The sequence below is a fragment of the Nymphalis io genome, chromosome 10 (genome assembly GCF_905147045.1).
Source record: "Nymphalis io chromosome 10, ilAglIoxx1.1, whole genome shotgun sequence".
In the NCBI taxonomy this organism is placed as follows: Eukaryota; Metazoa; Arthropoda; class Insecta; order Lepidoptera; family Nymphalidae; genus Nymphalis; species Nymphalis io.
In genome coordinates, this window is record NC_065897.1 from 8,898,483 (window position 1) to 8,921,860 (window position 23,378).

The 23,378-nt window shown below is 30.9% G+C and overlaps 2 protein-coding genes across 2 annotated transcripts; both read right to left on the minus strand.

Annotated features, from left to right (window-relative positions):
* Window positions 1-1,879: 1,879 nt before the first annotated feature.
* LOC126771397 (putative uncharacterized protein DDB_G0282133) lies at window positions 1,880-7,864 on the minus strand. Its single transcript, XM_050491262.1, has 6 exons — window positions 7,748-7,864; window positions 5,404-5,750; window positions 4,759-4,953; window positions 3,300-4,687; window positions 2,202-3,189; window positions 1,880-2,136 (listed from the first exon to the last, which is right to left on the minus strand). Exons 2-6 carry the CDS (start codon window positions 5,747-5,749, stop codon window positions 1,880-1,882), a joined length of 3,174 nt encoding a protein of 1,057 aa, XP_050347219.1. The 5' UTR covers window position 5,750; window positions 7,748-7,864.
* A 7,512-nt stretch (window positions 7,865-15,376) lies between these two features.
* On the minus strand, window positions 15,377-18,667 carry LOC126771112 (uncharacterized). Its single transcript, XM_050490841.1, is given in 8 exon segments — window positions 15,377-15,787; window positions 15,988-16,182; window positions 16,509-16,744; window positions 16,839-16,979; window positions 17,071-17,154; window positions 17,233-17,396; window positions 17,744-17,938; window positions 18,267-18,667. Coding segments are annotated over 8 exon segments (1,758 nt in total). The 5' UTR covers window positions 18,653-18,667; the 3' UTR covers window positions 15,377-15,430.
* Window positions 18,668-23,378: the final 4,711 nt, after the last annotated feature.

Here is a 23,378-nt window from a genome sequence, read left to right on the forward strand (position 1 = left end):
TTAATTTTATTATACCTATATTTACTCCAATATAAAAAAAAAAAAACTTGGTTAATGTTATCATATACTTATACTATCTGTATTATTGTTGTTATTAGTCTTTGTTTATTCTATTGTAACGGGTATTACCCACGGGAACAGACCCACTGTTCCCGTGGGGGATACGGTGGGGAATTTTTACAGGGACAAAAAAAAAAGGTTAGTGTAATACCCGTTACAATAGAATAAACATCTCCTACCGTATCCCCCACGGGAACAGACCCACTGTTCCCGTGGGGGATACGGTAGGAGATTTTTCCAGTATGTGGTATATGGGGGTATATGGGGGTATGTGGTGGGTATGTGGGGCTCGTTCGGTGTGCAAGGCGCCGAGTGTGCCCCAAACATAACCACTAAAAAACCAGCGGTACGTCTTAACGAGGAGCGCCACGGGATCGCTTGCGCATGCTACCGTGATGCTCTGATGTATTACACTAACCGAATTAGGGTCACTAAGCCCTTAACAAGAGAGGTGTATACCATCTTTCACCTATACTCAGGTAGTTTCAGAATTCATTTGTAGTTAGTTTTCTTTACGTTTTAAATATTCTTTTAAACATATCTTGATATGATATTGATATATCTATATATAGGTGGCATGACATGACGACCAGCCGCTCCAAGATTCGCTCTCTGAGTAAGGGCGTAAAATAAGTGTAGTGTAAAAAAAGAACCCTGATTCAGTGTAGTGTAATATAGGTAGCTGTTTATATACTATTAATGTATGAATTGTAATTGAGTTAATTGATTTACTCACACATAGCCTTGAGGCGGACTTATGAAAGATATCGTGTTAAGATCATAACACGAGTTATAGTACTTTTTTAGTTTTGACATTTCATAACACTACCCACAGTTGTTTGTTTTATTTTTATTATACCCGCCATATCAGCACAGGTTGTCTCGCATTGTAACAGATAGTAGTCTTTCAAGATTGAGGATTTTTATCATGACAAAAATAAATGAATAGATGATGGTTATAAGAATTTCATTAAAACCTTACGGTTACCGTTTTAAAAACCTTACATGTATATGTCCTTACATATATATGTAAGGTTTTTTGCCCTGTGTTCTGTGCGCTCTTATTATCTACTTCTAGCGTGAAAAAATTGTATATGATTTGATCATGTGGCAGACATTATTAGAAACATTAAGCACCGTATCTGTAACATAGTAACGTTGATTTGTCAATTGACAACGATTTTAATTTGTAAAAAGAAGGAGATATTGTATTATTTGCTCCTGTCTGTCTCTAACGCTAATGTTCAGAATCCTGAACACGACGACAATCGGCAGATATCCAAGGTACTCACTCTTGTAGTCATTTATGTTTTTAAAGTTTATTTAATAAAATATATATTAAATGCTTAGGTACCTCTGACAGATCTGCAATGCTTGGTTAATTCCTTTGTAAAAAACAACAAAAAAAATCCAACAGTGTGTTGCTTCTGCATTGTCAATTTACAGTGCTTTAAACATGTATAAAAATCGTGTGATATATAATTACTTAAGAAAACCAAGAAAATCTATGAGGCAGACATCTAGAGGCAGACCATTTTATTTAATTTTTAAAACCGGCGCTTACGGTATTCATTAAGTGAAAATTTCTACCTCTAAAAATATCTATTAATAACAAAAATTACATGGAGTATTTAATTTACTTTTTCACAACCTCGTCGTGCGTTGATGCAAAGCCGAGCCGTATTTTATGAAAATTAAATATTATTGTTAATAATGTTGTTAAAAATGTAAATAATATATATTATGTGTAATTTGATGAAATTCGTTTAATCAATTGCAAATTATCTTGTTAGACATATTCTCTTTACGAATCTATGAATTATTTTTTTCGACAATCACAAAATGCATTGGTATGAATTAATCTCATCGGTTTCTTTTCCATGTTTTCTAAAATTTCTTGCATAGAGGTCTGTTGGCGGGACAGCGTACTTGCTTCTTCTTTCAAATTTTGAAGAATCATATTTAATGGAATTAAATTTTTATAGACCGAGTAAAGCGTTTCTTGCAATAAACCGTCTTTTTCGATTTTATTTTCACTTGGTCTTTCAATTATATACTGCATTTGCGGGGTTTCAACTGCAGGAAAAAAATATTTATAAAATTAAATATTTATATGAGCTATTTATTTGTAAAGAATCTACCTTCATTCATTGTACGAGCGTTTTTGATTTCCAATGCCAAATCAGTATTAAAATTTATTGGTATTCTTATTTCGTCACCGTTTGCCCTGATCATAGATTTAATAACGCTTATGTTATCCCCTATACGTTTTTTTAAAGGTGTTGATGTATCAACAGTGTGAATTGTTAACTTATGATCATTGTCAACAGAATACCGAAAACCAAAGTCTATTGCTATTGAAGAATATGGAGATGCATGAAATACTTCGTGACATGGTTTTGTTATGTTTTCTGTATCCGCTTCTTCTTGTTTTCTACCGTCTGGTTGACTAAGTTTTAAGGAATTATATTGTAATTGCTCCATATTCATTAAATCTATAGTTTTTGCGTAATCCTCATTGTCACTGTTTGTGACATTGGACTCAGGTTGATGTTTGTTGTTAATATGGCCATTTACTTTGTTCGAAGAAGACTCAACTTTAATTTTGAGTGGTTGATCTTCAAGTGGTCGCAATTTATCAATGATTTTAGAGATTTCACTTTCATAGCTTCGATCAACATTCTCACTTCTATCATTACGATTTCTGTTTGAATCCAATGCGTTGCTTACTGATTCAGATGAAGATAAATGCTTAATTTTTTCTAAAGTACTATCTTTTTTTTCTTCATGAATAGAATTAAGATGTTTTTCACCTGTTTCATCTCGTATTAAAAATACTGAGCTCATTTGTTTTCTGATCAAATTAACTTCTGACGCTTGCCTTTGAAGTTCTGTAGCAGATATCTCTACAGACTCGTTACGACTACGTATTATTGTATTATTTGATGTTAAATTATTTTCGTCAACATGTTCTTGGGTGTAATAATCCTTCACTTGGTTTGAAGAAATATCCATTAAATTTAGTTTGTCACCAGTAAAAACACCAGGAATTTTGTCAGATGAAATTGCCATTTGGTAGTCATCGGGAAAAATATTTTTTATATTTTTTATATTCTGATCACTTAAAGTCTGAAAAATGGAAAACTATATATTATTATAATATCTTTAAGAAAGTAATTAATAAACAGACATACACGGATCTTTTATTACAATGATAAATAAAACTATTTATAACTAACAAGTGCTAATGAACTTTCCTCTGCTGGATGAAAAGTATCATATGTATTCTTATCTATAATCAGATTATCGTCATCTACTTCATCTTTTAATACATTTTTTACTTCATTTACGCTTGTAATATCTACAGGGCTTATTAGCAAAGACTCTGGATTTTTCTGTAAATATTGTGACTCTTTTGCTTGAACATCATCATTATTTATAATGTTGTTCGTGTGTAAGTTACCTCGATCTTTACTTTTTATGAGCGTCGCTTTAATTTCTGCTGTATTAGTAATATCTTCAAGATTTTTTTCGAAAGATTCTTGGAATTCTTTTACATTCGGTAAAATTTTTTGTTCTTCTACAAACGTTTCTATGGATTTGCTAAAAGAATACGACAGCTCCTTTGTTTTATTTGCTGGAATTGCTGCAGTATTTGAGGTCGTCTTGTGTATTATATTTCTTAGAGATGATCTGATATCATCTAAATCATCAGTTACTCTACTTTCATTTTTATTTGTTTCTTTGAATTTCTCTGTAGTATTATCCGGCTCTTTTGTCTCTTTTACTTGAATTTCAGTATTGGTCGGACTCTTATTGCAAGGTGCACCGTTTTGGCTGTAAGATACTATATTCTCCAATGGAAATACCATTGCCTTGTTTATATTTAATAAGTCTTGAGAATGTGCATTAAAAAAAGTATTATTGTTAGAGTTTATGTTATACAAATTTGCGTTAAGATTTTTTATAGTTTCTATAGAATCTACACATTTAGCATTTTCCTGTATACTTTGGATATCGTTATCATGACTATTTATTTCACTAACTAAATAAGAGCTTTCAATAAATAATTTTGATTTACCGACGTTATTATTATTTAAGATTTTAGAATCTATTACAATAGCAAGCGATTCTAATTGTTCTTGTTTTAATAAAGAATAATTGCTCTTTTTAATATCAATGTCTTTGTCTTCTATCGTGGAAGCTTTTTCAGTAAAGTTGTCTTCTATTCTTTTCGTTTTTTCTTTTTTTGGTGGCATAAAGAATATTTCAGAAAACTCATTTATAGACATTCGTGCTTTATTTTCACTGGAAATTCTACTTTTTAATTTCATGTTATGATTTTCTTTATTCATTCGAAAGTCATCACTTGAAGAGGAAGTTGGATATGTTATAAGTGAATTTTCATAGTCTGATTCATTAAATTTATCCTCAAGTTGTTGTTTCACAATATTTTCAGTTTTCTCTTTTATTTGTATTTTTACATCACTGTCTGTTTTGAAGCTTTTTATTTCTGGGCTAAGGGATTTTTTACCGTCATCACTATATTTAAGGTTTGTACACGACAGCTTCGATGCTGGTTCGTAAGGATGTTTATCATCATTAAACGGTGGATCTAAACAACCTCCTATACAAAAAGAGTACATTAAATGTGTTTACCAATTCATATAAAAAAAATAATAATTTAATAATATTTACCTGGTTTGCATTTACCCATGAATGCTTTTGACTGTTTTTCTGTTCTTTCATTGGAAGTAATTCGAGGGAAGTTTTTTTTTAATACAATCTTTTCAGAAATTATATTGGTCTCTTCAATGCTGCCTACGTCATTAATGGCGCTTGGTAGATAGGAGGATTTATCATCATTATCATTTTGTATTCTAAGACATCCCCCTATCAATTATTAAATTGTCAATAGTGACAAAATTAATAACATAATAATAATAATAATAATAATAATAATAATAATAATAATAATAATATCCTGGGACATTTTTCACACACGGCCATCTGATCCCAAATTGAGCTTGTATAAAGCTTGTGCTATGGAAACCAGACAACTGATATACTACATATACTACTTTTTCTTTTGTAAATACATACTTATATAGATAATTACACCCAGACTCAGGACAAACAGACATGTTCATGCACACAAATGTCTGTCCTGGGTGGGAATCGAACCCACAACCTTCGGCGTGAAAGGCAAGTGTTCTACCAACCACGCCAACCGGCTCGTCGAAACCAAATATATAATATAACATAAACCAAATATATAATAAATACTTAAAAAAATTAAATAAATATAAAAAATAATATTATAAATTTTTATATCGAACTTACCAGGTTTAAAGAAGTGAAAAAAATTCTTATGAGACTTTTTTTGATATTTTTTGCTTGTATCAGGTTCTACGAATAAGTCAAATGACATGATGGTCTGGTCACTACTGACGAGTCGTACTTTTTTCCCATTGTTCGCAGATACTAACTTAGGGGCGGTAACGGTACCATACGTTTCACATGTTTCTTCTTTATTTCGTATTTTTATCTTAATATTTATTGGGTCAGTTAAATTATAATGAGTACTGTTAACTAATTGTGAGTAATCATACTGAGGTACGGCTATAACTTCAAATGGTAAAATTGCCGTGCTTTTCATTGGCTGCTCGACAACGGTTTCCTGTGTCATTCTTAAATGAATACAATAATATTGTGTAATATGAGATAAAATAGAAATCAATCATATAATAATATATTTTCAGTTGTATATCTAAAGTTTGAATAGAAAATTGACCACTACTTATACACTATAAAGGAATAACAAACTGTATGACTGTCATATCAAAGCACAGCTCAACCAAATTTTCATAATGCTAGCAACATGAAAATTTGCAAATGGGTATATAGCACAGAAGGTTAGCACAAAGGAATTACTTTTGAAAATTTAACTCGTAAGGTAGTGTTAAAGAGGATTAATATTTGTATGACAATCCTTCACTTAATAAAAAAGAGCTATAAAAATTGGTATTTAGTAAACCTGTATTATGACGCGAGCGAAGCCGCGTTAATACAGGTTTTTGTCTATTTATATATGTATTATATTAGTAACGAGACATCGTGTTTCTAGATAAAACACTTTACTTTTGCAACTCATTCGTAATTATTTTATGTTGCACGATAAGCTGACATTATTGTTTTTTTTTTTTATAAAAATTAACATGATACATATTATACTACTTTAACTTTTATTACACTTTTAACACGAAAATGAAGATCCAAAAATCAAACTATCTCTGTAACCAAACTACGTAGTCGTAGACTTAGATTACACAGTAATTGAATAGACGCAAAGCATTTTATACCATAATGATAAAAAATATATTATTTTATACAATGTTTTAATCGGTAAGTAATTATTCATGAAACACAACCGAATAAACAACACGATTTGACTTTAAACATTTTTTTAAGTCGCATCTCTTTATGTTAGCATCTGAAGGAATATTATTTACAAAAGTCGATCTATTTTTCAATAATGAATAATAATTTAATGATATACATTTATTAATAATATCGTTTAATATTATTTTTAAGGGAAGAATTTCCCTCTCCATAATTTGAACGAAATTAAAGACACGAATTTCTGGCAATATCCTAGTACTTGTCATTAACGAGCTACTGTTAAACAAATTTAAATAATTATACTCAAAATTAATATTATTAACCCGATTTTGGTAATAACGTTTAGTAATATAATTGTCTAAATTATTCACTAGTAATTGATCGGTAAAATGAGATGCTGTATTTTTAGAGAGAATAGAATCTCCCCTCGTATTATAAACTGGTGTAATTAATATTTTTTTCTTGGTTTCATTTCTATGTGTTGCTGTTGTATTATCACCAAATTCTGATGAAGCTAAAGGTTTTTTTTTGTTGGTTAAAAGTTGGTCGATATTACTCTTATTATCAGATGTTTTGATTCGTTCGATTGGATTAATAACTTCAGGTGATTTGAAATCGTTACTACGCACTGAAAAAAAAAAGAAAAAAAAGGGTAGTGGAAGAATATAAAAAAATATTTTATGTATTGGCAGACTATCCGTACCTTCATTGTTAATGTCTTCCTTTAATGTTATTAAATTTTCGTGAGTTAATGTTACAGCGGACTTCAAAACTTTTAATGACTTCCAAGAGTCATTTCTTTTACACAAATATAAATTTATATCATTTTTTCGTTTAAATATAGGATTTAAAAATATATCAACGGTTGCTTTATTTTCATCCAAACATTCATTTGGTTTATTTAAAACAGAATATTCACTTGTAGGTCTCAATTTTACATTTGATAAAGATGAAAATGATAATATATCAATACAAGAATGATAAAATTTAATACGATTTTTCGGATAGTTTTGTTTCATAATTATTATTTTATAAAGTATCGGTACTGTATATTCGATTTTATCCTTTACATCTTTCCATTCTAGTTTCTCAATATTATGAACACACGATGTTATAGGAACGATTTCTAAACTATATCGGGATTCACATTTAACGATAGTTTTTACTAGTGGTGTAAATTTAATATTAATAGAAGCGGTATCCATTTTTACAATAAACTGGAAAAAATAAATAAAAATAAAGATTTGTCTACTAGAAAAAAATATAGTTTAAAAACGTATTTTACCTGTTTATAATGGGTTAGAAATGACGATTAGTTGTTGTATATGTATGTTATTATACCATAATCACTATAATTTAGAAGCTATTGAATTCTTTATGTCACAATTTAATAATTTTGACAACTATTGAATATTTATTCCATATATCTTGACACGAGTTATTTTGACAAAATTTACTTTATTGTTCTAAAAAAAACAAATAAAACTTTTTTCACATTATCGATTAAAAATGTAAATTAATGAGGCTTCTATCTCTCGTGATAATTGCTGGATCAGTGCTAATTCGAAATAAATAAATAAAACGTTTATCTAGCTTCAATCTTAATACTATATATGTATATATATATATATATATACATATATATATATATATATATATATATATATATATATATACAAAAAATAATTTGTCAAATATACATATGACCACAATGAATATAATAATAATATATGACATATATTGATAAATCATCACAAATCATCACCAAAGTTGTGTTCGAGTTTCTTATAAACACTAAATATAATGTGTTACCACCCATTATGTACTAAAGTGCAAATTGTAATTAGGTAACTAAGGAGTTTTCGTTCTAAATCGATAGCATTACGTAATTAAACATATAACTCTAGGATATAATATATCCTACTTCTATCGCGGAGCCTAGTGTTGCGTAGCTGTCTCAAAAAATCGTGCAATAAACTATTAGGTCCTTACATATGAAATTAGCGTTTTGTCGTACTTCCAAATTCAAATTTATAAATTCATTTAGCCGGTACATTTGAGTTTCGAAAACAGTTATTCGTTTATTTTTTCCTCATTATTTTTTTCTTTGGCGTCGCTTATTACCGCACAATTGAAAACATGAAATATATATATTTACGAGTACGAGTTCTACCGTGGCACCAGTGCTGTAGAAACAGCTCGAACAATTAATGATGTGTACGGCGCTGGTGTCGCAAAAGAAAGCACGGTACGTTTTTGGTTTCAACGTTTTCTTTCTGGAAATTTCGACCTCCAGAACCAACCCTGTGGACGGCCGGAGACCAAAGTAGAAAATGAAGAATTAAAGGCTATTGTGAAAAAGGATCCATCACATAGCACTTCAGAGATAGCTGCAGGCCAAACGATTACGGCAGATATCTATTGTCAGCAACTGCAAACCATAAGGGAAAAACTAGCTGCTAAACAACCGAGATTGGTCAATCGCTCTAGGCCACTGCTGCTTCACGACAACGCAAGACCACACACTGCACAACAAACAACCACTAAGTTAGATGAGCTACAATTGGAATGTCTGCGATGTCTGCATCCACCGTACTCCCCGGACCTTGCTCCAACAGATTACCATTTTTTCCGGAATTTGGACAACTTCTTACAAGAAAAAAAATTCAACTCCGATGCGGCAGTCCAAACCGCCTTCAAAAAGTTTATTGATTCTCGCCCCCATGTTTTTTTTAGTAAAAAGGATCAATGAACTACCTATGAGATGGCAAAAGTGCACAGATAACAACGGTGCATACTTTGACTAATTAAATATATTTTACAAGCAAAAAAAAAAGACTTTATATTCCTCCCGTACAAAACATTAATTTCATTTGTAAGCACCTAATATAATTGTAGACGAGAAAATAAATTATAAAAAATACAAAACATGTCTGCCAAAGTAACGATATTTTTTCAAAATTATTAGCACGCTCATGATTTTTTTTTACATCCAGCAAAATAATTATTAAAATAGATACGTCAAAGTATGTAGGTACAGAATGAGAGCGGTACAAATCACGTAAAGCTGTTCCTTGCTCTGGTTGTGTCGGATTGCAATCCGATCTTTATGTCATTTATGTATGTCCTGCGGAGTCGGCTAGCCTTTTAAGAATGGCTGCCATTGTCCGAAATCGGTGAGGGCATAGTCATTAACATGGTACTGATAAAGAAAACTACAATTCAAGTGAATATTCCCTTTTTATTTCCACAATTCTCACTACTATACATAACTTACATACATCATCATAATTTATTAAAACTTTATACAATATACGATATGCCAAAAATTATTATTGCTCCTCACTTAGGAATAGCAGGAGAGCGTTTTCGATATATAAGTAATTTAAGATATTTTTCAATAATTTTCACTTATACACAAACAATAAAAAGTAGGTACCTCTTCCAGAGAACTACTGGAATTACTTATGTATTTTCGCATTACGAATGTACATTGTAAAATCCTTTTATTATCTAATATCTAGACCTTATTGTAGTCATTATGTCTAGATATTATATAATATTTTACGATATAATGTAACGTAACAGTAGTATAGGTAACAATCTCAAAGGTTTTATTTAATACACTACTTTAAAAACAATTCATTATCTCAGGAAATTGTCGGCATTTTGTTATAAATTTTAGTTAGATAAATGTAGTCTAAGATTAATATTCAAAGTTTTTGCTAATAGCATGTGTAAGCAAATGAAAATTATGTGTAAATCTTGTCAGAAATAGTAATTGCTAGTTACTTCGCGCGGTTTCGCCCGCATTGTAGTGTATAACGTTTCTGCTCCGCCCCTGTGTGTCGTAGCTTAATATTAAACATAGCCATTTTCAATAAAAGCATTTCATTAATTAATGTAAAGATACCATTACGCCTTATTAACATATGTTTTTTTATTTACAAACTCCTCTACATTTATTGTGAACATTGTGAGACTCGTTATTATATCACTAAAAAGTATTTAAAACCTTACCTTCCTACATTTCAAATTCTTAATTTAACAATGTTACTATTAATTTTATAAATATCCTTAAATATAAATTACAAAATAATTTTAAAACTAGCTTAATTTTTTTCAATATAATTATTGAAAAACTATATCTATATATACACTTACTGTTATGTTTCTAACTAGAAAACCTCTTTGGTCATTTAATCATTATAAACTACGACTAGTTGCATGAGATCAATTTGAAAGCCAATTCCTTTTACTTAAAACCTACAATACATCTTAATAGAGGATATTATTTTAAGTAAAAAAATCAGTAAAAAATGTAAAAAAATTGTCATTGTATTCTTTATTAAATTTTATGTATGATTAATTATTGCTTGATTTATAAATAAATACCGCAGCACCGTCATTTATGAAATTATTTCGAACGTCATTTATTCAGAAAAAATATATTTGGACAAGACCTATGGTCCCCTAGACTCGTGTGCAGATAGTATTTTTCTATTTTTATTGTTAAAAAATATTTTTAAGCCATATAAATTAATATTGAAAGGAGAAAGACCATATTTACTTTTCTTTTAATGCTCTTTAATATTTCAATGCTGTTATTTTTAAAATGTTTCAAAATCAAAACCGACTTTATTATAATTAAATAAATCGATTACTATGCTTATGCTTACTACTCTGTATAATGTATATATATTAAAAGAAATGATAATATTTTAAATAAATACAATATAACTTATAAAATTATATTCATATGCTATAAAGATTTCTGTATACGATTAATAAAAATACAAAATAAATATTATATATATATATATATATATATATATATATATATATATATATATAATAAATTAAGTAAGTAATTGATGCTTTTTGTTGTTTCCTGAATCATAACCGAAACTAATTCGAAAATTATATAAATATAACCTACTTATCATAATTGTTATTTAAATCTATACATATTTACAAATAGTCTCTAAAGTAAAATTAGCAATGTATTGCATACATGTCCCACCTATAGTGCGCTATGCAACCTTACTCGTACGAACCTATGCCTACTCGAATTTGTAACTTCCATCGTGCTCTGTTTTGCTAAATGCAAATTACCTAATCCCTTACGTAATTCATTTACTTATATTACTGACGATAATCAAGGTGTTTGTGAAGCCAAGAGTAGTGTTATTATTTACCGCATTTTTTTTCCATTTAAAAGCAATTAATTAATACGACTACCACCGACCATTGAATTTACATTTGTGATTATAATTCATCTCGTGCTTTAGGGTTAAGGAAAACATCGTGGGGAAACCTGCATGTGTCTAATTTCACTGAAATTCTGCCACATGCGTATTCCACGTACGTACGCCTCGACTCCCTTTTTAGCCTTAGCCCTTAGCCCAGCAGTGGGACATTTACAGGCTGTTACGAATGAATACGAAGGATATAATGAATTATATTATATAGAAAAATGTAACTTAATCAATGCAAACAGATAACAATAGTAGCGGTTAATTAGTTTACGTAATTTATTTTGATACTTGAGTTTATTTTACCCAAGTTTGAAATATTTTTTTTGGTTGAGATAGATGTCATTTTTTTAACAAATTACGTATTTAAAGTTTTATATTTTGATATTTTACTTGGTTAGTTGCTAAAAGGAGTTTCGATAAAAATTCAAAAAAGTTTTTGGCATTGAAACTCTTTTGAAACGCAATTTGATAATTTTGCCCTTTTTTACAGATAAAGTGAATTACGTATGAGTTGCCTTACAACTAATCATCAAATTGTCAATTCGATGCTACAAATTAGGAACATAAAAATGAGAGCAGTCAAGTAAGATAAAGAAAAATCCGTAAAAATATCGAGAGTAAGTATTTTTGGATCTTTTAATAATTATAATGTTGCAATAGGACAAGCTCTGAATATGAAATACTTTTTTATAAATAATAAAAAAAAAGTATTTCATATATCATATTAATATTATCAAGACATACCTGAACAAAATTTATTAGTACTAAAATATTTATTAATAATGTGTCTCGTTTAGCTTTTAAATTTAAATAGAAACGTCAGATGACAAAGGAACGATTAAATAATGATGAATGAGTAAACTGTCCAAGTTCATTTTTCATACAAATAAACATGCGCAAAACACAATATAACTGTGCAGTGTTTGTTTTTATTGAACTTTTTAAAAATGTCAAACTAATTTTATGTATCTATATTTATAATTAAAATTGTATATTTTTATTGACGTATTTTAATGATAAATTAATAATTACCATTTAGACACTGATGAACTGTAATTAATATGTAAAAATATATTCCTAAATATTTAATATGCAAATCTGTGTACTTAACAAATAACCCCAAAAAAAATTTACGTATAGGAACTGAATATGAATTCCTCCTATATAGTAAGACCAAAATTCGGAAGAAAATATTTTCAATTCCATTTTAAAATCTTTTTTTTTTTAAATGTGTTTGATATCGATACATTTATTGTAATTATATTATTAATAAAGTATTGTATTTAAATTCCAAATGAATACGATCGATTACATTTTTATTATTTAAATAAAATAACTTTAAATGTAACATCGAAATAACATTTGAAAAAAAAAACACTTTCCCTTACTATAAATACGACTTCGCTCAATCTATCATACATGTAAAAAATAACTTAAGTATTTTTTGCAAACAAAGCATATATACTTAAACCGCGCTGTATCGTTGTTGCGGTTTAAAGATGTCATTAAATGACTGAAATTATCAATTAAAAATCCAAATCCATAAAACTTAATTCAACATATCCACATAAACGCAATGACATATAGCGAAAATATTAAACGAACTGCAATATTTCAAAGAGATAGGTTTAGTCAATGCAAGTGCATTATTTGGGAAATTTGCTTTTGTAATAAACAATTCGTTGTTAACGAGAAATTCATTGTTCATGATGAAATTTTTGACTTTGACGCAATAGAAATTAAAATAAATTATTTAATTACTAATTAGGTATGTATGTACACTTTTTTTATTCTAATCAATTTACGTTTTACGACCGTAAATACGTCTGTATTATAAACTACAAAATGACTAGATTCACTCATCCGTTTTATTTGCTTTATCAGCATATTTACATTTATTATCAACTAGATTTCTAAGTTTATATTAAATGTTAATAGCATTATGGAAAAGATCTTAAAACTATTAAACATATAATCACATTTCATTATCTAATATCGATCAGACGAGAGCGTGTCACCGGGTCGTACTCACGATGAATTATGTATTTTAACTTTTATGTAATCAGCATATCGTATAGTACTAAGAACAAAATTGAAATGTATGCAGTTCTTTTTAAAATGATTAAAACTTATTAGAACCTAACATAAATAAATACATTCAGGCACTTATTATTATGATATATATTAATGTTTTAGTATAGGAATGTTTATTTAAAAGAGGCAGTATTTTTTATCATTATCTCAACAACCTTGGTATTATTTTAGGCAGGAATGTCATCAAATCACCTACGGCCTTACTTATAAATGTAAATAGTGACTGTTTAGTTAAGCGCAGATTTATTTCTTTCTGTTGTTATTGATTTGAAATTCGAAAGAAGAAGAAACATTGTTTAGCTAATCACCCGCTAAACGACCTTTATAAGTAAGACCATTAATGTTTATTTTTTTTAATTTTTACTTTAAACTATAAAGTTTAAATTAAACAATGAGAATATGGTGAATTTATAGAATACACAAATAATAATTTTAATTTACTTGGAGAATTTTAAGCTCAATTATATAAAAGGCCTAACTGACAGATTATTATCAATACACAGAATAAGTCATACAGTCTTGGAATTTGGAGGCGTTTTAAGAGGGACGCTGCACTCTCTTTATAACTTCACTTAATCAACTCGCATGTGTCACTCATTTTAGTGACTACACAAATTCTAAAGGATTGCATTTACAGTGATGAAATTTTTATAACATTATCATATATACATATTAAAAATCTAGCATAAAGGACGTAATGCTAGTTTTATACAGATTTATCATCTAAATATTTATTTTTGCAAGCAATGTGACTACATATAATATTTACTAAACGAGATTTAAACGCTTAAAAATATAAATTGGACCATTATACAAATAAGTTTTTTTTACATATGTACATACTTATTTTTATTTTAAAATGTTCCTAGAAAATAAACAAAACAATGACGGGATAAAATGTCTCATAAATAATTATTGAAAAGCTAGAAATTGATTAATCCTTGGCTAACATATTAAATAAAAAACATAATTGTTTTTTATTTTTATCGCAGATTCTACATATTCCATTATTCAATGTAAGATACAACAAACTAACAAATTAACAATAGGTGTTTCTTTTTAATACAAGTGATTACAGACTGTTATATTTTCAACGTCCGTTATTGTTTTACCTTTTATTTGGTTATTGGTGTAAAATATTTTTGGATTCTTTTTTTTACCAAATTAATTTAATTTCAACTTAATTTAAATTATTTTCCAGATAAAACAATATGTATTGGAACATTATATTTCATATTATAACGAGATTTGAGAACTGTAAGTGTCCTGTTAAAAAATCGCTAGTCCTTACACTTTAATTACTTCATTAAAAATTACTGCAAATATGTAACTTTCTCGCTTGCAAGTAATAATTTTCATAAAATTTTAACTCATGTATGCCAGTTCTAACTAAAAACTAAAAAAAAGTATCGAATTCGTTTTCATTAAAACAACAATTAATTATAAAATTTGTGTCGAAAAATCTACACTTCGTATAAAACTGATCAGGATAAAAGGTGCGCGAGCTCGTCACAAACATCACTTAGGTCTCAAAATTTCAACATGATGGTGTCGTCTTGTAAGACGCCCTTGCCGCAAACATCTGACTGAAATGCGCCGATGGGCGTAGGCGTGGCTCAGGTACACAGGCCGGAGTTGTCGACTAAAGAACGCGCCAACACATCAGCCGCGGCTATATCGCTCACTTTACCTTCGAAATGCCCTCTTACATGGAACATGAACTCCGCTTTTCCTGCGAACTCCTGACGACACATGAGACACAGATGGTGTGCGTGCGTATGCTGCCGCTCTGGCGCATAGTGTGTGTGCCCATGTGTGAAGTATGCACCTCCGCCTCCTCCTTCATTCACCACAGTAGCTGTAGATACTGATGCTGTTGCTATTCCGTGTCCGTTCAAAATTTGCTGATTCTGATTATGATGGTGAAGTAATTGTAGTTTTTCTTGATTTGTAAGGTGGACTTTTTCTTGCTGCTGAAAGTTTAATTAAGTCACAATCACACACAATCTGCTTTCCTTAACGCTATAACAGTCCAAGACCTCTCATCTAAGCCTCATGGAAGGCTTTAGACTGTGAATGTGTTAAATTCGTTTTAAGTTCATTCAATTTAATCAACTAAAAAGAACATCTTATGAGGTGACGATATTATAAAATATATAATAATTCTGCTAACCTGATGTTGTGAGGCCTGTTGCATTTTATCTTGAAGCAATTTAGTGTCCGGTAGATGTGACTTGGCATGTGCACTCCATTCATCTCTTGTTGCGAAAAGTCGACCACAGAGCTCGCACGACCACGACACCACCATGCCCGCCGTTGCAGCCGCTACTGCGGCTGTCGCAGCACTTGTGTGAACTAGATTTGAATTCTGAAAAAATTTGAAAAAGCCTTTGTTATAAGTATAACCTATTTTATCTAAACAACATTAAGTTAAATGAAATGTTATGATTGTTTAACTCAAAACAAGTTTACTTAAAATATAAAAAGATCTAAGAACTACAAGTACGTTAGAATGTATTAGAAAATGGTAAAAGCAGGTAATTGTTTTATTAAGTAAAAAAAAAATTGTCCAATATTTTTTATAAAAATAAATAATGCGCTAAAATCATTAAAAATATATATAAGCTTTAGCGAAATATCCTATATAAACTTCGATAATAATTTTTCATGCCTTTATTTTTTTGTGGGATTTACCGTAAAGTTGTGTCCCGGTACCTGGCAGACCTGAATCGGCTGCTGGTGGGAATGTTGTTGCTGTTGCTGCTGCTGTTGTTGTTGCTGCTGCTGCTGCTGCTGTTGCTGAGCTACTGCTGCGATTTCTGCTTGACTAGGCTTTGTATCTTCTTGTTTCGGCTTAACGTCGTCTAATTTTAAAGCTGCAAATAAACATTAATATTTTAATTTTATTATAGATTTAAAGAAAATATTAAATCCGGTTTAATGTTCGAGATATTTTATATATTAAGCTTCATTATTTCTTTTTATTACCATCTGCGACTATTCATGATTACACAAAATATAACGTACGAGGTATAGTTATAGTCCGTTTACCCAAAGGTGCTATGTTTGAAGGCGTTATATGTTTTAACTTATTCATATGCAGGACCAGTTTATCCCTTCTTGCAAACGCTTTATTACAAACTTCACAAACGTACGGCTTTTCACCTGAAAATAATAAATGCATTTTTTAATTTTAGTAGTAGCTTTGTAATAGTAGTTTTTTCTTGTTTAACTATAACAATTGATCAATTATTACCAGTATGTATCCTCATATGTATTGTTAACTTGTCTTTACGTGCTAAACCTTTGCCGCATACAGTACACTCGAATGCTTTGTTTCCTGATAAATATTAATTTTAAATTAATTTTCATTTCTTTTGAAGTACGATTTTTTTATATAATCAAATGAAATATTTACCGTCGTTAGTTGAGCTGGTAGGTTTAATAGCTGGATGTTTCCTTACAGCGGTACCCTGGAGCGCTTTCAAGCGTGTTCCTGGGTGCATAGATCCACCTTCAGCGTATGGTTCCGTAAAGGGAATCAAATTTGGCCTAGGAATATTATTTGTTACTTCTGGCGACCTGCAAAAATTCCTATAATGCTTGGTGAATTTGTTTTTGTTTTCAGCCAATTGCTTACACTGCTAGCAATTTTTTTTTAAATTTTTATCGTCTTGTTTATCAATCTTTCGTTTTGTTGAGATGGCACCATGAAATGATATAATTAATAGCCATGAATGTTATTATTATGTTAAAACATTTTTTTAATATAATAGAAACTTATTCAATCAAATAGCAACTGTTATATGGTGTGTACCACCTGTACTAAGGTGATTTTTAAAATGTAAGAGTACCATTTTTTTTATCTTCTGTTATATATGTAGATTAAGCAAAACTTTTGAATATCTAGTAAATATTGATATACTCACCAATTGCCAAGGCTTTGTAGAACTCGTACTCCTCCTTCAAATCCCATTCCGACATCATCTGGAACTGTAAACGTGGAATCTGGACCACCCGTGCTGGAACTTACTTGTGGGACTTTGATTGGAGAATTAATGGTTGCATAGTGATGTTGAGTTGAACTGACTGTTGGTGGAGAGGGGTGGCCTGGATGCGTGTTGCTTTGTGCTTGCTAAAAAATATTACACAAATACTTTCACAGTTGTTATATATTTTACGCAAATATATAACAACTGTGTATTGTGTACGAAGTCGCTTTAGATATTTACTACTATTTTTCGCTATATAGTATACATAGATCTCACAGGTTCTTATAATTATAAATCCAGTATAGTAGAATACAGCAATATCTAGCCTTTGGTATCGGCGAGTGAGTTGACATTAACAAAAGTGCCACGGAACTACCATCAAAGCATTTCCAAAGAGGAATGCAGGCAGACAGCCGTCGATCTGTAAGGTCGGCTAAATTTTTGTTCACACAGCTTACACTCTGTGTCAACCTACTGTGTACTTACTTGCATTTCTTGATGATGTCGCGAGGTATTATTTGAATTATTAGATTGTTGTTGCTGTTGCTGTTGTTGATGTTGCTGGTGTTGTTGCTGTTGTTGTTGTTGTTGTTGTTGTTGCTGCTGTTGCTGTTGCTGCTGCTGTTGTTGTTGCTGCTGCTGCTGTTGTTGTTGCTGCTGCTGCTGTTGTTGTTGTTGCTGCTGCTGTTGTTGTTGCTGTTGTTGTTGCTGCTGTTGTTGTTGTTGCTGCTGCTGCTGTTGTTGTTGCTCACGCCTAGCAGCAGCTGCAGCTTGAGCCATATGTTGTTGTACCGCTACGTGTGCCTCTAAATAAGCCGTTTTCTGTGCTTCTGTCATCTTATCCATGTTGACCGTGCCATCCTATTTAGATAATATAAAATAAATTAAGAATCTTTTTTTACCCAATAAAGCATACGCAACTAATGTAAAAAAAAATATTTGTTAAAAAAATATCTTTGGCATATTTTTTTGAATTGCCGGTCTCGACTGTGCATTACTTTCCGCCGCCTTCAATGAGTGTCTTTGATGCGGTCGGAGGGAGGGCAAGGGAGGCCGCCCCCGAGGCCCATAGTGCATTCACCCCGCAGAAAGTGAGAACGGTCCCCCTTAGTCGACTTTCATTCCGTAACATGAATATGAACACCCTATGCTTAATTGCCCAAATTCGGTAAGGGGTAGGTTCAACGACCGCGAGAAAAACAGGGAAAAGGACATTGACGTTTGGTTTCCATAGAAACGTTATTTCCCGAAAATTAACATAATCAAGATTTACATACTTTATTCAACTCGGCTACAAGCACTGTGATACGTCATTTTATACAAGAAAATAAAACCTAATGCTACCAACAGCTCTGAGTACATAAACCACCTATTACTTTGCATACGCAAAGTAGCTTGCAGCGGTTTAGATTGAGAGCTAAATATCGAGTAGCGTGCCATTGGAGAGGCCTATGTCCAGCAGTGGACGACAAAGGGAAGATGATGATAATAATGATGATGATGGTTTCATCATCATCATTATTATCATCATTATAAATTATAAATTTCGATATAAATTGTATCATAATGTACCATGAGTAATGCTTACATGAATTTATTTGAAAGTATTAACTTGATAATCATTTTTATCATAGTTAACCGTTAGTAGTCAGCTTAATTAAAGGACTTATTAAAAACATGTATCTGATGCGTAATTGTATTCAAAGTCATAACCGTTTTCCGTGGTCTTAATCCGTATTTAACAAAATACACTCCGTATTTATTTAATACGGATCGCGTGCAATTGAGTCGTGTCTAGTCTGACGCCCATCGTCAGACTAGACACGACTAAAACAATTATTATTAAAGAGATATTTTCATGAAGTATATAATATGTGCGAACGATGTCGCAATTACTCAGCTTTACATTTATTTGGAAAAAATATAATTATTTACATCAAAGCCTAAAATAAATACAAATAAAAATTAAATGGTGAAATTAATTTGTTTGGAAATACATGATAACGTTAATTTTCGCCGGCGTGTTAGAGGGGAAAGTGGTTAGGTATAAAAATGCTTATATCCTTCTTAAGGGTTCAAGCTTGCTTCATGTTAAATGTTATCAAAGTCGATTCGTGAGTTTAGCCACGAAAGCGTTATAATCTTAACGTACTTTCGATTTTAGTATAGATAATATACATTTTTTAAAGCGATTCGACGCATACACTTGAGATCTTTAATTCGTCTAATCAGCAAAATTCCGTTCCACCGCATTATCATATACACTTCAATCATCTGAATTCGCATTTCCATTGTTTGAAGACGTCCCCCTCAATGATAAGCGGAAGGGTCGGAGGGGTCTTATCACTTCTGCACTGATTAAAAGTAAACTTTAGTTAAGTTTACTGGGGTCCGGACGAGGCAGGGGTAAAATAAGTGTTATCTAATTTGAATGCTTAAATTGCTGCCTTTTTTATACAATAAATTATCATTATATTTGTTTATTATTTATAAGTATTATACATTGATATGTTTATAGCATGATATTTATTAAATATTATGATAAATAATTTTAAAATTACTTATACGTATGTTTAATCTATATCAATGTCAAGCCAAGGCAGCAATATTAAAAAAATAAAAATATTTTAACAACCATTTGTCATTGCCACTTGAAAACACAGATTATTATCAAAGTATTATATCATTTAATCAATATATTATATCAATATATCGATCGATATTAATATAAACATATTAACATAAACTAAGTGTAAGTTGTTTTTCTTATCATAATATATCTTGATAAGGTTATATATTGCTTACCTACTTTGATATGTAATTTTAGTTCTTCCATTACGATGTCCAGATGGACTTTGGGTAAGTCATAGAAATATTACACAATATTCACATAAAAACACTTTTAGTTACATTAGAGGCACGTGTTATTAAAGGTTAAATAGAACGTGTGCTGAGGTCATAGCGAAGGTTAAAGTCATGGCTAAGACGGGCACTCTCCCCCGTATCTGTTTACTAAGTGCAGGCACTGCCGACAACGTCGATCGATTACACTTTCCCTCAGGAATGCACCTGAAACTTAGGGGACCCTTTTGCGCGCTACGACATAAACATTATTTTTTATTTTATTTTGGTTTGATGTAACTTGGATTTCCCTTAATATAAAGTGGTAGTTAAGGCGTGTTCATCGCATTTCGTATTTATTCGAAGTTTCTTAACCACTGAGAAAAATAGAAGCTTATGATTGAATATATATCCGCACAAGGAATCCTAGTTTGATATCCCGGAAAATACAGTCTAGCTATTCGCTATTAGCAAGTTGTTATTTTTTTATGTAATTTGGATTAGACAAGATTAAGGAAAATATATTATTAAAAGATACTGGTAAGAGTTTCGCAATTTTTATTTTGAAGGAGTTCCTTACTCCTTATATATAATATATAATTTATTATATTTATATATTTCTTTATTTAAGGGATATCCGCAAAGGCAATACTAGCGAGATATTCAGAATTAAAGCACTGTACGAGTCAGAAATAATTACGTTATTGAAAAAGTGATTGTAGGATTAATAAATAAACTTTTGAAGTATATTAATTCCTTTTTGTTTCAGTGTTCAATTCGTTATTATTAACGGCTGCCTCGTTTGTCTAGTGGCTAGATGCAAGGCCGCAGATTCGGAGGTCCTGCGTTCAAATCGCAGTTCGAGTCAATAAAAGTAATTGAGTTTTTCTGTCGAAAATTCTCAATAGCCCGGAATTTGGACGTTGGAAGTATGTACAATCCCGTGCCTTGGGAAGCACGTAAACCCTTTGGTCCTGCGCCTGAAGTTTTTCCGGTCAGATTGCCGTCCCATCGGATTTAGAGAGTTAGGGAATAGAGAGTGCACTTGTGTTTGTGGACACACTTGTGCACTATAATATGTCCTGCGCAGTTAGCTAATCTCTCTTGAGATTGGCCGCCATGGCCGAAATCTGGACGACTACTATTATTATTATTAATGATATTAAAAAAAACTTTCGGTTATCATCATTTATACTCAGCGAGTGTATACGGTGGTGGATATCTAAATTTCTTGACTTTTTTATTCGAATATTTTAAGCTGCAGATTAATTTTGTTAAAATGTATTAAATAACATTATTTATATGATTGATTGATATAACATAGTGAGTTGTTTCAGTAGCTGTGTGTGGAAAAAATGCTTTGAATTTAGAGCGTCTGTAAATTCTATAATCGGATTCCAATACGACAACGGATCTCCGCAATCGAATTACTGATTATTGATATTGTTTGCATTTGAATCGTAGATGGTTGTTTACGTTAACGCTTATATTTATTATTGTTACTTTTTACCGAAAAAAACCGTATTATTGTTACTTATTCAAAGTAAAGTGGGTTCTTGTAAATGTCTCACAGCTATTATAAGTCCACCTTTCGGTTTAAGGAGAAAGTTCCACCAGGCTTCTTCAATGCAGATTGGTGGATACACATTCATCCAACGCCAACAATTTCCTTCGCCGTCGAGCACGAGATGAATTAAACATCAGTTAAGGACATAAATATTCAGTGATGCTTGAATGAATTAAATCCTTAGTATATTATTATTATATTATTAATCCGAATGTGAGTTTGTTTATTTATGTTACGCTTTCACCGCTTTGACGTCACATCATACGACGTCTAACCTCTAAGTCACATCAATAGTTACAAAAAAAACACGAGTGGTGTCTGTTAAAAAATGCCGTTAGCAAAGTAAGAGTAAGCCGGCATCCGATACGACCGGAAAGAGTTTAGGCGCAGGACCAACGGCTTAACGTACTTTCTGAGGCACGGGAGTGTATACACTTCCAACTTCCAGACTCCAGGCTTCTTCTGAGAATTTTTGACAGAAAAACCCAAATACTTTTTACTGGCCTAACCTGACAATTAAACTTAAGATCTCCGGGTCTGCGGCCTTATATCAAGCCACTAGACCAATGAGGCAGATTCACAGTACCTGTGTATATAAGCAGACATGTACATCGCTATAATCGATCGTGACTGTATTATAATATTTTTACGTATATCAACTTATTATTTATATAAGTACTTACTAGTATCATGAGTTAAATCTGTATATTTGTTTGGCAGTAGAATATGTGAGCAGTGTGTGTTAAACCTACAGAGTGGTGACATAAAGTCGTACCACCAAGTGAATAATAACGTCCTCCTGACCAATTTTGCCACGTTGGCCAATTATAATGAACGTGTGTCCTCAAAAAACAACTAAAGTATAAATATTTACTTAATCTAAATCTTGGCTGAGAATCCTATTAAAGATATTCTTGTAAGGAAATCGGATTGGGTACCTATTTGTTAATATACGAGAATCGTCATGCATGTAGCGTAAAAGATTTTATTTGATCTTCTATCTCTCTATTGAATGGATTTCCTGTGGTAAAATATTATGTTAATATATCATTATGTTTATTATATTTTATACATTATAATAAAAATAATATGGTGCATAATGATTGGAAATCCACTTTTATTTAATTCATAATTATTTAAAATGGTTTTAAAATATAAATAGAA

Excerpts from the sequence above, each read along its gene's own strand:
- LOC126771397 (XM_050491262.1), bottom strand. The coding sequence starts at position 5,749 with ATGACACAGGAAACCGTTGTCGAGCAGCCAATGAAAAGCACGGCAATT. Across the intron at positions 4,954-5,403 it reads TTTTCACTTCTTTAAACCTG|GGGGATGTCTTAGAATACAA; the intron begins GTAAGTTCGATA and ends AATAATTGATAG. Across the intron at positions 4,688-4,758 it reads CATGGGTAAATGCAAACCAG|GAGGTTGTTTAGATCCACCG; the intron begins GTAAATATTATT and ends CTTTTTGTATAG.